At 35.9% G+C, this 13,751-nt stretch overlaps 3 protein-coding genes across 9 annotated transcripts; 1 reads left to right on the forward strand and 2 right to left on the reverse strand.

Annotated features, from left to right (window-relative positions):
• Positions 1–124: 124 nt before the first annotated feature.
• On the reverse strand, positions 125–1,991 carry LOC117229597 (translation initiation factor eIF2 assembly protein). 3 transcript variants are annotated; one of them, XM_033486170.2, is made up of 7 exons: positions 1,852–1,991; positions 1,458–1,688; positions 1,291–1,398; positions 1,000–1,222; positions 812–934; positions 487–746; positions 125–242 (listed from the first exon to the last, which is right to left on the reverse strand). In XM_033486170.2, the coding sequence occupies exons 2-7, from the start codon at positions 1,662–1,664 to the stop codon at positions 186–188; spliced, it is 978 nt and encodes a 325-aa protein (XP_033342061.2). In that variant the 5' UTR covers positions 1,665–1,688; positions 1,852–1,991; the 3' UTR covers positions 125–185. The 3 variants fall into 3 exon arrangements, with proteins under 3 accessions (XP_033342061.2, XP_033342060.2, XP_076376285.1); XM_033486169.2 differs by having other exon boundaries at positions 1,776–1,949; XM_076520170.1 differs by having other exon boundaries at positions 125–400; positions 1,776–1,949.
• Positions 1,992–2,339: 348 nt separating this feature from the next.
• Positions 2,340–7,140, forward strand: sstn (stepping stone). Of its 4 annotated transcripts, none has more exons than XM_033486146.2 (5): positions 2,340–2,356; positions 2,490–2,839; positions 2,925–3,205; positions 3,275–3,575; positions 3,811–7,140. In XM_033486146.2, the coding sequence occupies exons 2-5, from the start codon at positions 2,836–2,838 to the stop codon at positions 5,457–5,459; spliced, it is 2,235 nt and encodes a 744-aa protein (XP_033342037.1). In that variant the 5' UTR covers positions 2,340–2,356; positions 2,490–2,835; the 3' UTR covers positions 5,460–7,140. The 4 variants fall into 4 exon arrangements, with proteins under 4 accessions (XP_033342037.1, XP_033342038.1, XP_076376272.1 ...); XM_033486147.2 differs by lacking the exon at positions 2,340–2,356 and having other exon boundaries at positions 2,371–2,839; positions 3,811–3,963; positions 4,057–7,140; XM_033486145.2 differs by lacking the exon at positions 2,340–2,356 and adding an exon at positions 2,405–2,420.
• Positions 7,052–13,626, reverse strand: LOC117229596 (putative E3 ubiquitin-protein ligase makorin-1). Of its 2 annotated transcripts, none has more exons than XM_033486167.2 (6): positions 13,130–13,626; positions 12,383–12,673; positions 11,957–12,281; positions 11,559–11,881; positions 11,329–11,485; positions 7,052–11,186 (listed from the first exon to the last, which is right to left on the reverse strand). In XM_033486167.2, the coding sequence occupies exons 1-6, from the start codon at positions 13,162–13,164 to the stop codon at positions 11,052–11,054; spliced, it is 1,266 nt and encodes a 421-aa protein (XP_033342058.2). In that variant the 5' UTR covers positions 13,165–13,626; the 3' UTR covers positions 7,052–11,051. The 2 variants fall into 2 exon arrangements, with proteins under 2 accessions (XP_033342058.2, XP_033342059.2); XM_033486168.2 differs by having other exon boundaries at positions 7,052–11,183; positions 13,130–13,625.
• Between the last annotated feature and the right edge of the window lie 125 nt (positions 13,627–13,751).

The following is a 13,751-nucleotide window of genomic DNA, read 5'->3' on the forward strand; positions in this document are numbered from 1 at the left end:
CCGAGTCATACCACAGTCGAAGTATGTATGTACATTGTTTTACTCTTCTTCTCGAAATCTATCCACGCTTCTTCTTTCGGTTTCACGGGAGAAATCGTTAAACGAACAATAACAATACCACGTGTTAACGTAAACGCAATATCATTTTATTACTAGTAGTTCGCAATAAATCTAATTAAACTTAATTAACTCGTAACGTTGGAGTTTAATCTCTCTTGCTCTTTCCGTTGATTCTCTACTTCCTGAAATAAACGAATTCAATTAATTACGAGCAATCACGAATGAAGGACTACGTTATAATTATCTTATATCCCTTTGCACTCTGTTACCGCGCTACGGTGATGCTGTACTAATAATAATAGTCGTACTAGTTTTGTTTATACTGTAATAAAATGGACGACTGAAAAGAAGACATTTTTGGTTCGTGAGAACTTTACTGCAATGATAGAAAAGATACTTAGAGTGCTAAGGGACACTATTGTTTACTCTTTGAATGATATCCAGCAACGTCGTGCTGTTGTTCGGCTGAAAAAATTCATTGATCTCTTGAGGAATGCAAAAATGATTCGGTGGCTTTGGTTGAATGCCAATCTCCTCGCCGATAAATCGGAATTCCGGTGTGTCGTCGATCTGATTTAGCAGTTCTTCGTAAGTGAATAGCGTTCCTTTGGTGGAAGATTCGTCCATAGAGCCAAAATCAATGATCTTTACCTTATCTTTTTTATAACGAATCACATCGAACGAATCTAGAACGCGAGCATTGTTTCAATATTGATTAACTCGATACAAACGAGTATATTTATTCGCTTACAATCGTCCAGTGGAAACTTGTCTTTGATATGTTCCATGAACAAGCTTTTAATATCTGTTCGGATATTATATTTTTCCGATTCGTTGTAACTATGATACTGCGATATATCTCGTTGACTGATAGCTGCATCGGATTCAAATAATTATCACGAAGCACAAGAAAATTCTGAATAATTACAAAACAATTACCAATGAGATCATTTTTTAGCACGAAACATCGAAATTCTGTGCATGGGTTAATGTCTCTCCACTGCTTCAATATAAGACAGGACTCCAATGGAATTTCCTTATCAGCATGGTCCCTAACGTTACTTAAATCTTTTGCGATTCTATCAGAACTTTTCAATAACAAGTACACCTCTTCTAATGTCTTGCATTTGAGAGTTTTGGTGGGTGCAACCCAAGTTGCATCCTAAAAAGCTATAGGCATCAAGCAAGTGGATAAGCATACCGTAAAGAAATCGAAAGAAGCATATTTACAGAAGGTGATTTCCAATTGCTTTTAATAAAGACTGCGCCATACTCATCTATCACGTCTTGAATCTTCTGGCTGAACTCTGGGAATGTTGGTTGAAGTTCAGACGAATGCTAAAAAAACACCTTTGTTTCCCTTGTTCTTTACCATATTTAGTCGAAGAATTATTTACCTCTTCGTTAATTACAGGAGAACCATCTGCCCATTCATTATTTTCCAATGATTCTTTCGTTGCTTCCACAGGTAAAAAGAATGCATCGTCTTCCAGATACTTGAGTACATCATTAGGAATATGAAGAATTGTAGCTTCTAGGGTGTCTTTACGAAATTTTGAATACCATGACGGAAACGAGCATTCTGGTTTCAGATCACTGATCATATTAAAATCCAAAGTGGGCCCAACCTTTTTTGGCAAGTAAAGATTAAATTTATAGATATTGTTATTGGTATATTTTATTCTTATTAGAATATATTCAAATGAATTTATTGCCTGTAAACACGTGTTTACGATGTCACTGCCAATAAAAATATTTGATTAATATTGTATGGCTGCAATTTTTATTTACTCTTATAGATTGTCACAATTGTATAATGTAGTCTGTTTGTGTACATTATCTGTCAGCCCTATCAGGTGATCCTGCATTATGCACATGTGGGCGATGGTGGCGCCCCTTTTGGAAAAAAAGTGAATTCGGGGTACAGCGTCAATTAGGGTCGTGGCAAAACGCTCAAACAGAGCTTCTTATTTTCAACACAAGTAACACCACCATCGCCTAAACAGCAATTGGTACTTGCCGGATTTTATATTGTATTGTACAGCAAAAGCGGCATGAGTCAATGTCATTTAGATAAAAAATAATATTTCAATACTTTGGTCTTGTGATTTTATAATTAAAGATAAAGTAATGCAATTTATGTTAGAGGATTTTCGATTTTAAGTCATTAGGATGCTGTATTAGAATTTAAAAATGGAAGGAACTTTATATGTACTATTGTGAGAAAAAGGAATCCTACTTATGGACGCATGCGCATTGTTAATTCATGATCGGAAAACGCTAGAGTTCCGCCTCTGTAAGTATCTTGCATTTGTGAGTAATGATGATCCGCGTCATTATTCGAGTCATACTTTGATAATGTTTGTCGTTTGTTTATCAAGAATCTATTCTGTTTATAATGTAATAACTTGAAAATTTCTTTCTCACAGGTAGTTTTCTCTAATGTAGAAAGCGACGCGGGGTGTGTTGTGAAATTATCTATTGCTCTGTGGTGATAGAACCATGTAACAATAACAGATAACCTAACAGACGTCTTCTATCGAGACTTGCACAGCCTGCGATACCGAGTGATTTTAAGATGATGGGAAGTAACATTCTGAAGAAAATCTCTTGGAATAAAACAATTCACAAAAATGTTGTTCAGTGTACATATTATGTATCAACTGTTACACTTGTCACAACCGATGGTCTTGAGTGTATAAGAGACGCTTCGATTATATAAACATTCTATACGAATCCGTGTATCGAACAGAAGCATCATATCTCGCTAATAATATGGGTAAGTGGTAAATAATCGAATTTTTTACCAGAGACTCGAATACTTTGACAAAGTGTTACGTGCATAAATATATTTTTGTCGTAAGTGATGGCAGGGAACGAAAATACCTCTGGATCTTTGGCAGAAGATTCACTGTCCACAAGGTTACAGTGGCTTCGTCAACGCCGGGAAGCACTCCAAGAAAAGTTAGTTCAAAAGAACAATGAACTAAAAAATTTGTGTGTCGAAGAAGCAGAACTAACTGGTGTGTTGCCACCAGAAATTCCATTGGAACCTGGAGAAAGTCCACCTGTGTTCCGTAAAAGAGTTGGAACAGCATTTTCTTATCCACAGAATTTAATTAACAAATTGAAAACAAACGAAGTTGTATGTGTTGTAATTGTGTAATTAGAGAAGGCCCGATGCAATGGAACAAATATTTTCCCTTTTTTACAGGAGGAATCTGCCTTGGAATTGGAACGACAAGTTCAAATTGGTATAGTAGAAGCTGCCTTGGGTATTGTAAATGATCCCACAGAGAGTAAGGCTGTACGCCGTAAACACAGGCTAGTCTATCAACAGAGTCAGCGTAGACTCCAAGAATTGGAAGTGCGATTGAACTTTATAAGGCAGAGCCGTACCAAAAATCAACAAAGCGTGCAAGCACAACACACTGCCGTTTACAACACTCAACCGCATTTATATACAAATGTGAAACATAGGACCAAAAAGCCCCGGCCACCGTTGGATGGCACAGGTATTGCTTATTTATACTTCATTACTTTATTATCTGATTTGTCTCAGATTGTTTGAGCTAATAGGATTATTTGTATATCTGCCTTATTTATTATGTTATTTATAAAAAAACTACATATTTTTAGAACAAAATTATACAGCAATAAATAAAGCTGATACATAAATAATTTCGGTTAGCTAAAGAACGCTGTATAATTTCTTTTGATTCGTTCGTTTGAAATGAATTTTGTTCTCAGTAAACGAAGGAAGTACAAAAGTTAGAGGTTTGCTCCAAGAGGGTGGTATAAGTTTAAGTCCCTTGGGATCAGAGGACAAGTGTAGTACATATCCGGGACACGTATACGATGACCAACTGCTAGTAACTAATACTTGTAACCACGGTCATGTAGGTGCTTATTGTCCGCCCGTGTCCGACCAGCGACAAAACATCAAAATAATCGAGCACGATCATAACGATAATCAGAATGTTTATATATTACCAGACCAGTATCGGACGCGAACGTACTCACACGGCAGCGGCGGCTCGCGCGCTCAAAATCACTATCAAGAAACCGAAAAATTGTACCGGCCATTACCAAATACTTATACCGAGGAGGAAAGACAAATGCGGTACCGTCAGATTCAGCAACAGCAAATGCAAGAACAAACTCACAACTACCAATACAGCGATTACAAACACTTGGATAACGATATCCAACGGAGATCGGGTCAAGACTATTACGACAGAGATTTCCGTGGGATACATTATACACACATGCCCGAATTTCCGGTGTACCATAAGAACAACTCTCAATCGCAATCCCTGCTGAGACGAGATCGCGACTCTGGTGGAAGCAAGAATTTGCGGTACACAGACTCGCCTAGTGACCCGCAAATACCAACGGGTTACTGGGTAAGATACGAAGACGAGATCGTGTGGTGTCCCGACGACCCACCCATAGCGGATAGATTTGGGAGTTTAGATCGTAGGAAGCGAAACGCGGTGCAACACACTGCCAGCATGGGTGCCGATATACAACCGCGATATCGCACCGTATCAATCGGGGGCAGCAAAAATTCTGTCTGTGTTCCTCCTCATCAGAACGCTTCCGTTCATCTACTGCCATTGTCCGAGCATCCATCGACCAACAATAAAATGCTGCTTCGCACGCAATCGCTGGGCAGCGTGGAGAAGTGGCATTCAAGCCATTTGCATGATCTGCTCGACGGCAAAGACACGACAGATAATATTAGTCGCAAGGGAAAGGAGAAGGAGTGGTACGAAACCTCGTTAGACTCGGGAGGGGGTTCTGGATTGGATCTCGACATGGTAGCTTCGCATAAGAATATCCATTATCAGTCCACGGCTCCTACATGTTCCAAGCTGCCGAGTGCTAACAGCTCCGAGGATGGGAAATCTAGTAGCTATATGCCTCCGATGAATCATCGTAAGACTGACTTGATTACTGCCGAAAGCGAACAGCATTTGCAACCGTTATCGTCGGCTCGGTACGAGCACACGCGGAAGAAAGTGCTCGAAATTCCAGCCGAATCGAAGTCGTCTCAAGAAGCCGGTGAAGAGACGATACGATTGGGATCATCGCAAAATTGCACAATCGTTCAGGCCGGAAAGTATCAACCTTACAGAGAAGTCACAAAGCCATTCGAGATGTCCGATTTTTACAAATACTCAACCAAATTCCGCAAGAGGAACGAAGGAAACGGGCAAAATTGCTCAAGCGACGCACAAGACGATTCGCGAGGGGCGCATTACACCGGGGCAGATTTTCACGGGGAATCGGATGCGTCGAACGTCGCTCAGAACGGATCCGCCGCAGTTCAAAAAAGAATCTATCAGCCAGTTCAACGAATGACTTGTCAGCCGTATCTGGCGTCTTTGAGATAACTCATCCGTTTCGCACGGATTAAAAAGATGTGATCGATAGGCTGGACCTATCTAGTTAATTATTAGAATTCTTTCCCCGTTGTAAAAAAAATTGAAACACGAAAAATTTATTATTATGTTCCATGAAAATTTCTGGCTTAGAGATATTTGGAGATTGTAGCAAATTTGCGATGTAATGTTTCCTGATCTACCTAGTAGATAAAGAGGCCGCGTTTTAACCTTTGCCATCTTCTATACAAATTTTATTATGGCATATTATTATAATATTATTATGGCATTTAAAATATTTTTCAAAATCGACTGTATTGACATATCGAGACCTGGTTAGTGCCTTATTTTAATTGAAATTGTGGAGGAAATCTGTATAAGGCACGTATGCATGTGTTGCATAGCGAATAAGATATTGAGACAGAGTTTTAATATACGTGCGCTGACCTGGCGATTTAACGGTTCTAGGATGGAGCGAAAGATTTCTGAGCATTATACCCTGAGTGTTCGAATCACGATCGCGATCTAGCAATAAATATTAATTTACTGTCACAATGTGATCGTATTTCATCGCATCGACTGCTTCGTTTAGTAATATAGGATATTAAGACATATTTTTATATAATTGATTTTATATAGCATAATTACTGTACGGAATTGGCTAGGTCTAAGCTGGCAATTAGAAATTGTATATATAATTCAAACGTTTGTGGAGAAACGAGAAAAAAGCATTTGATTGCAAAGTTATTCGCTTTTAGACACAGAGAATGTTCCCTCTTTAATAGTGAAGAGAATAGACTGAAACAGTCATTTTTACGCAGATAATATGTATCAATATAAAAAGAAGAATCTTTATTTATTTACAAAATATTTTAATACGACATCTATTGTAGTTTTTCTTTTGTTTAGGATATTAAAAATGTCGGAATACTTTGCTATGCTATTACATATAGATTGTTTACTATTTGATATTTAATAGAGAGTCAAAAGGTTTTATTATTTCATTAACGTTCTCTTTAAATATTTTCCATTTTTCTATTCTTATTCATTCATACTTCACTTCTTTGTTTGTCTTCTATTCATAGTTGCCAGTGGGTGCTTAGCCTTGAACAATTTCGATAATTAAAAGTACACGTAGATAAATTATACACGACTGGTAAACTAATAATTAGTAAGAAACGAATGATGATCGAGCTTCACCGCAGAAACCTTGTGTGTTTCGTTAGATCATTATGCTATTCATAGATATTCATAGATAAATATGAATAAATATATTGTGTTTTTGTTTAATATGAGTGTTCTGCACAACGTTCGCTGTAAGACATAAGACTATAATTAAATTCCTTATTTTGAGTGCCTTGGATTTTGAGAGCCAAAGACTCGAAAAACATTTTGCAATGCTTTTTCTTTTCAAACTACATTATATTTATTTATAGATAAAGTCTATATACGAATTTAACGAAATTGTATTTAGTTTTGTAACGTATCGGTAATAGAATACTATTTTCGTTTTAAGTTTAATACATACACTGATACAAATTTACATTTTTCGACAGTAAGCATCGTAGACTTAAACTAACGTCTAAATTAAGCGACAGTACGAATTCGTGACAGAAAAAATGGTTTGTTTATTGAATTTTGATCACACCTTTTTCGGAAATAATAAACAGTTGATTCTTACGCATATATATAATGTATTGTATATATTTGCTGCCTCCCTATTGTTTCCATTCGAAGGAACATATCGTATGCTAAATTCGTAGTTGAAAAGTTATATATATATATATGTAATTGATGAAAATTCTAACTGACTTTAGGAATGTCGACCTCTTTACATAGACGCATGGTTCATTTATTCGTCTACTTCCAATAACAAAAATATATCATCGTAAGAAATGAAATTGAAGCCAATATACATTACATATCACTTACTTTTCTCATTGAGCTTGACTAATATACAAATTAATGACTATAAACGAACTACTCGATACTCGAGAATGATCGCGAGATAACTCCGGGAAACTTGTGCGTCTATTCCAATCATAAATTACAGTTTCGTTACGCACAAGACAATTTGTAGATAGTCTAACAGCATTATAAATTTTCTATAGTTAATAATGATCTCGATCACGCGGGGCACGTGAACACTTGGCAATGGTATCGTATCCTCGCAATAGTACAGCGAAATTATTTACTGCTTAACTCGTTACCACCTTAACTTCTAACTTCCTGTTTTATCACTAACAATAAGTTTAAAAGACACGTTAACGTTGGGCAGTGGCTCGTCGCAATAACTAAACGAGAACTCGAGGCATTCGATTTTGACACTCTACCTATCGGAAGTTATTTCATTAGTCATCTTAAGTAATAATATTAATCATTTCTTTTAAGTGTACCAAAGTCGTTAAGAAGTTTATTAATAGACTTCCAGTAGCTAAAGTGTTTAATACCACGCTCAAGTTGTCGTTGATAGACTGCGGATCTTTATGAAAGATTACAAATTTTCTGAAACAGAATTCGAATAAAAACTCTTTTTATTAATTTGAATAAATTAAGTTTAATTTTTTTTCACGCGATCATCTCTATCAGAAACGAATAAACTCCGCAGTCTAATCGTTGAACGCCGTTTAATAAAACCTTGATTATTGAGACGGGAAATTCGCAAAACCTATTATTTCTACAGTCTTGTCTTACATTACGCTGTCCAACACTTATTTTCTGCGACAAAAAATGCTACAATTAGTTGAACAGCGTTATCGGCACCCGTCTGCAGACAGTTACAAAGATCGATAAATCGTAAAAATAATAAGAACACTGACCCATAAAGCGTTTCTCTCATTACGCATAAAATTAAAAAAATTCAACAAAGTAGAGCAAATCGCTAAAGTAAAAATAAATCTGTGAATCTGATTCTCGCGAAAACACGAAAAATTCGTCGATACAGCGTATAGTTTCCAAACATTTTTTGGCTCACAGCCTCCTTGTCGAAATTTCGTTTGAGTAAATTATTTCAATTACTATAAAGAATTCCAGACACGGTCGCGTGCGTGAAATTTTTTATAGATAGATTAAAAACAAAGAAAATAAAATTTTGACGTCAACCGGGGAACGGAAGTCGCCATGTTGGAGAACTATGATATAGTAGGAAGTAAAAGTCAAGGTCAGTTGTACCTAAAATGCACGCCCTATAGCTAGTATCGCTCAAGCAATTAGATTTGCAAGTTTACGACTCAGGCAGCCACTCACAAACCATATAAAAATTCAAATTCCTATACATTCGCTTATGCACATCTGTAAATACACGAACGCACGGCATTCTGTTTAATCGACAACAATATTTCTTAGACCACTCCCCCACCCACTTCGCCGGCGCCACGCATTGTAAAACTAAAATAAATTAACACGTCGGAGACTCGTAATCAAATTCATTGGCACTCGGAAAACACGTTCGCTCCTTCACGACATGCTGACGCGAAGAACACGCTTTTAAAAACAAAACTAAATTCGAACTGACGAGAAGTGGCAACGCCCAGTGTTGACAAATACACAAAGTTCTTATTATTCTTATTGTTAACGCGTGAAGCAGTAGCGGATTTCGATTCAGAATTGGGCAACATCTAACGCAATTAACGATTAAATTTTTCATTTAACTGACATAGATACATTTAATCGTCGATTGGATTAATTGTGAATTGTTGAAATCGATCGACACCCAACACTGATTCTAAACATTCAAGAAAAGTAATAGTATAATATGTACCTTCATTTAGCTCTGATAGTTAATGAAAAAAGAAATATTTTAAAATAGATATTTACCATACATAATATTATATCAAATACTTCAAGTTCTTGTTTTTTATAAATAGCGTTAGCAATAACAATAAACGCCGAATTATAACAGTTATCTATAAAATCAACAGTATAAAAATTTTATAGAAAGTACAAACAACTTGCGTGCGCAGAAAGTTTGTCCAGTAAAATATCAAGTAACGTTAACTGACTTTTCACTAAAGGCAACACTGAGAGTAGATTCTTGCAAAAGAAACATTATTTTGTTTTCTTACTCCTACAAACAACAGATCGAATTTATATGCGCAAAAACACTTAACGTAATACTCATTCAGGCGAATTCCTTTAATACCATTGAAACTGTTTATCTGCAATGAAGTACTTCTATCGAAAGAATTGATACCATATTCTTTGGCTTTTATTTCTCTTTATACAGCTCTAGGATTGCCTTCATTCATTATTACACATAATTATACTTGTCTGCTACAACAGCATCATCGATTCCGATAGGTAGCAATTAAAAGTGTAAATGTATAATAAATAATAAAATATAAAGACGAATTGATAAAAAATCCCAGAACTACTTTCGTTCACCTAACGTTCGTATAATATTGTTTCTTCTTTTTTATTCATTCTCAAATTCGGAATCAATACGTATTTGTTAGTATTTCTTTTTGTTTTCTTTACCATTACAAACATTCAACCAAAGATCCATACTATCGCACAGTCATACTTTATTACATGCTACACACGATTTGCGCAATTATCACGGATACCTTAATTCTATATCAATTAAAAACTAACACTATACAATCGAATAATTTAAGGAATTTGTTGTATTTTTAAATGTTCACAGAGCCGTAACAGGGGGTAATGCAGGATGCATTATACTGATTATTGCAAATAATGGTTTACTGTTCTTTTTTTAAATTGGACACTATTTTCCATGAATTCTTCTTTATTTGCCAAGTCGAGTAACACGAAAAACATAGTGAAAGTCAGACTTGGTTTTCTCTGCCCACAGAATAAGTACCTAATGGAGATGAAAGTAATTCTAAAAGGTAATTCTAAAAGAAGAAAAAACTAAAACTATATCGTAAGAGAAATGATCATCTTTTCATCTTACTCAAGAAGTTCTTATTGGAGCGTTAAGTTCCACGCCAACGATTAATAACAATATCGATAAAATGAATTTGATTTAAAAGCATAAAGGATAACAGTACACTTATTCTGTTCAGGTAAATAAAGAAAATTCATTTTGTTACTAAATCAAGCATCACTAGACAAAAATTTTTAAGCGTACAAGTAATCATTGTTATCTAACAGTATCTTCCACTGACTTCTTGTTAAAGAAGAAATCATTAAACGTGAAACAGGATCGCGGCTTGGTGGAATCTGTTTATGCTGGCAAAATATGTTCTATTCTTTGAATTAATTTGGACCACTGATGTAACAAATCTGATGCATACGTCTTATGATTGAGTATTATTTGTAAGAATATTGGTCAAGAATATGCGAAAAAAATTATTACAAAGTGTGATAGTATAGTATTAAAAACCTTGTCATTATTATACATGCGACTCGTTTACTACTGCTATCTTCTATTTACCAATCCGATGCATTTACACGTCTTTCAATGTAAATATATCACCAAGCGAAGCACACAACACAGACAGGATACCTTTGAACCATAACCATTCAAACAATTCGTAAACTACTTGTCTATTCAGCCACTGAAACCACGTATAAGTGGTGGATAAGATAGATAATACAGATAACAGTAACAGCAGAAATGATTGTCGAATTTTAGTACAACTACTCATAAGAAAGTTCGTGCCCAGACCAATCAGAGTCTTCCGAATCTGAAAACACAGTGACAATGTCATCGAGCTCCAAGTCGAGTAACCAGCGGTCGTCTCTCTCTTCTAGGAAATCCCACAAGAAAAACTGCTGTAAGAATACATTTACTAGTATTTAGATATTTACAATGGAAACGCTATAGCACCAACTTCTCTATGATTACACATAGATTGGCTTTATAACGTTGTCTAATACCTAAAACAAACGAATACAGACTGTCACAAAAACTTACACGTAAGAAATCAATTTCATCGTCGGCGTTACGTCTTTGACGAACAGGTGGACCAACGTCTGTTTTAGTACCATCGGGAAGCGCGTGGAGGTAAAAGCATTTGTTACCGAAAGGACATTTGCCGCGTCCTTTATTGAAATATTTGCAATCTTTGGTGCTACAATAAACAATAATACAATAAAATATAAATGTAATTAAATGTTGTAATAATCATAAATGATTCTTCTTACCTCAATGCACATTTATAGTCCATTATTAATTTTTCTTTTTCTTCCTTCGTGTCTACCCAGTACATACTTGGACACACAAAATCAGAAGTGACACGACATTCAGGACAAGCCCTAATGATCTTGTTATCAAACTGTTTAGCTTGTCTCCACTTTCTGATACAACTTAAGCAAAAGCAATGATTGCAATTTGGTAGAATACCAAATCTCTGTTCACCAGATGCTTTCTCCATCACTATTTCAAAGCAGACTCCACAAGACTTTTCTCTACTACGCTGAATCGCAAAAGAAAGCTCCATGTCTACTTCGTGCTGCTTAACACATGCCTATAGAAAAAAGAAAAATAAGATATACTGTAAATCGTAACATTAACATGAGTCGAATGTAATATATTGAATTACATTCGTATGTTTCTTTCGAAGATCTTCGTTGTGTGGATGTAGTGCAGCACGATTGCATAATTCACAGATATCTCCGTGCAAGTATGTACAATTACGTTTTTTACAAATTCCAGTTGCCATTGCATATGGACAGAGTGGTTCTACTGATAAACTGGATGCTTGACCAGAAGGATTAACAGCTTGCGCGTAAGATACCGGATACGGAGAGCTTGCAGATGTTCCTAAGGTAGTGCACGTCTCGCTTGCCGAAGAGGAACCAGCAACAGACGAAGGTACAAATTCCGGTGCTTTCACCCATTCTTCGCACATAGAGGCACTTTCTATACTAAAAATACATCAAGCATATAATCAATATATAAGCACACATATTGTATCTTACATATATACATAAAAGTAAAGATCTATATCACTGTGGCATTAACATACATATTCTTTATTGATGACGAAGTTGAAGTACTCGAAGCGTGTTGCCCAGGCGAAGCACTATCTATCATATTTGCATCTTCTGAATTATTTTCAGCAGTTTCAGTGGTGTGACGAAAATGGCACTGATTTCCAAACTTACAGGTGCCATGCTTAAAAAAGCGACAAGCATCAATGAAAGGCGGTGCAGGGCTAGATATTACTGTTTCTGTGGTACTCCCATCATTCCTGGCACTTTGGCTATGGTGATATCTGCAGTTGCTCCCTTCTCGACACATACCATTTTTGAAATAGCTGCAACCAAAAGAATTTTATTAATAAATTGTCAGCTATTATAAAACCACAATATTCCTTGCTTATTGATACAAAGAAACATTTAACCTTAAAACATTTACATTACAAACATGCTATACAGGTTGAAAACATACTTGTGTGTTTATATACAAAAAATTGTAGTTTACATATGTATAAACCTATTAAGATTTTTTGTCAATATATTAATGCTTTATTGTTAACAATAATTACATTGTTCCAACGAATAAATAAATTTAATACCAGAAGCAGAATTTATTTAAAAAAAGAAAAAGAAAAAACATGCAAACACTCCAAAGAATATTGAGATTTGCACATTGAAATTAGTTGACAGGTTATAAAATGTTCTTCTGCAGAAAGGATTATTGTTCGGCTTTTTGTCAGAGTAGCGCGATTATTGAAATATATCAGGAAAACGACAAGAAAAGAGTTTCTTACCGGCAAACAACGCTCTGTGTCCAATTGTCGGCCATTTTCTAAAGCTTCCACTGTAACAATGATCGACAACGCGTCCTCGAAGGGTCGCGTGCACTTTCTTTTCGTTACAACAGAACGACACACAACAAGAATTTATTCAAATAAACGTGAACACGACGTAGCACAATGCTTCCTGTTCTATCGGTAATTTTGCCTGACAAGTATCCCTTCGCAGGATCCCTTGAATATCAACTACAAAAACACGAATTTCTGTCCTTCTTCTTCCTTCGTCTGTCCTTACTTCTACCGTTGTTCTACACTGTTTTTCTCTTGTGCAAATTTCTTCGTACCATATACATGTATACGTGTACTCTCTGTTTTTATCCTCTATCGACAAATGTTTAACATTTGCTATATATGTATGCAACTCGTCGACTTTAGGCGTGAGAGCACGTATATACGTCACGATTAACTAACAACACAGGCAAATTCACATTTTATTACAGAGACGAAACTTCGCAATTTTACGAGTCATCAATGTCCAGTGCGCATGTATCTGCAAGTAGGTTCGTCACACGGACTTTTGGAAATTGTATTTGTGATATGCGAGCTACTTGCAGAAGTTTCTACACTGCGAACGTAC

Source organism: Megalopta genalis, chromosome 3 (genome assembly GCF_051020955.1).
Source record: "Megalopta genalis isolate 19385.01 chromosome 3, iyMegGena1_principal, whole genome shotgun sequence".
NCBI classification, from domain to species: Eukaryota; Metazoa; Arthropoda; class Insecta; order Hymenoptera; family Halictidae; genus Megalopta; species Megalopta genalis.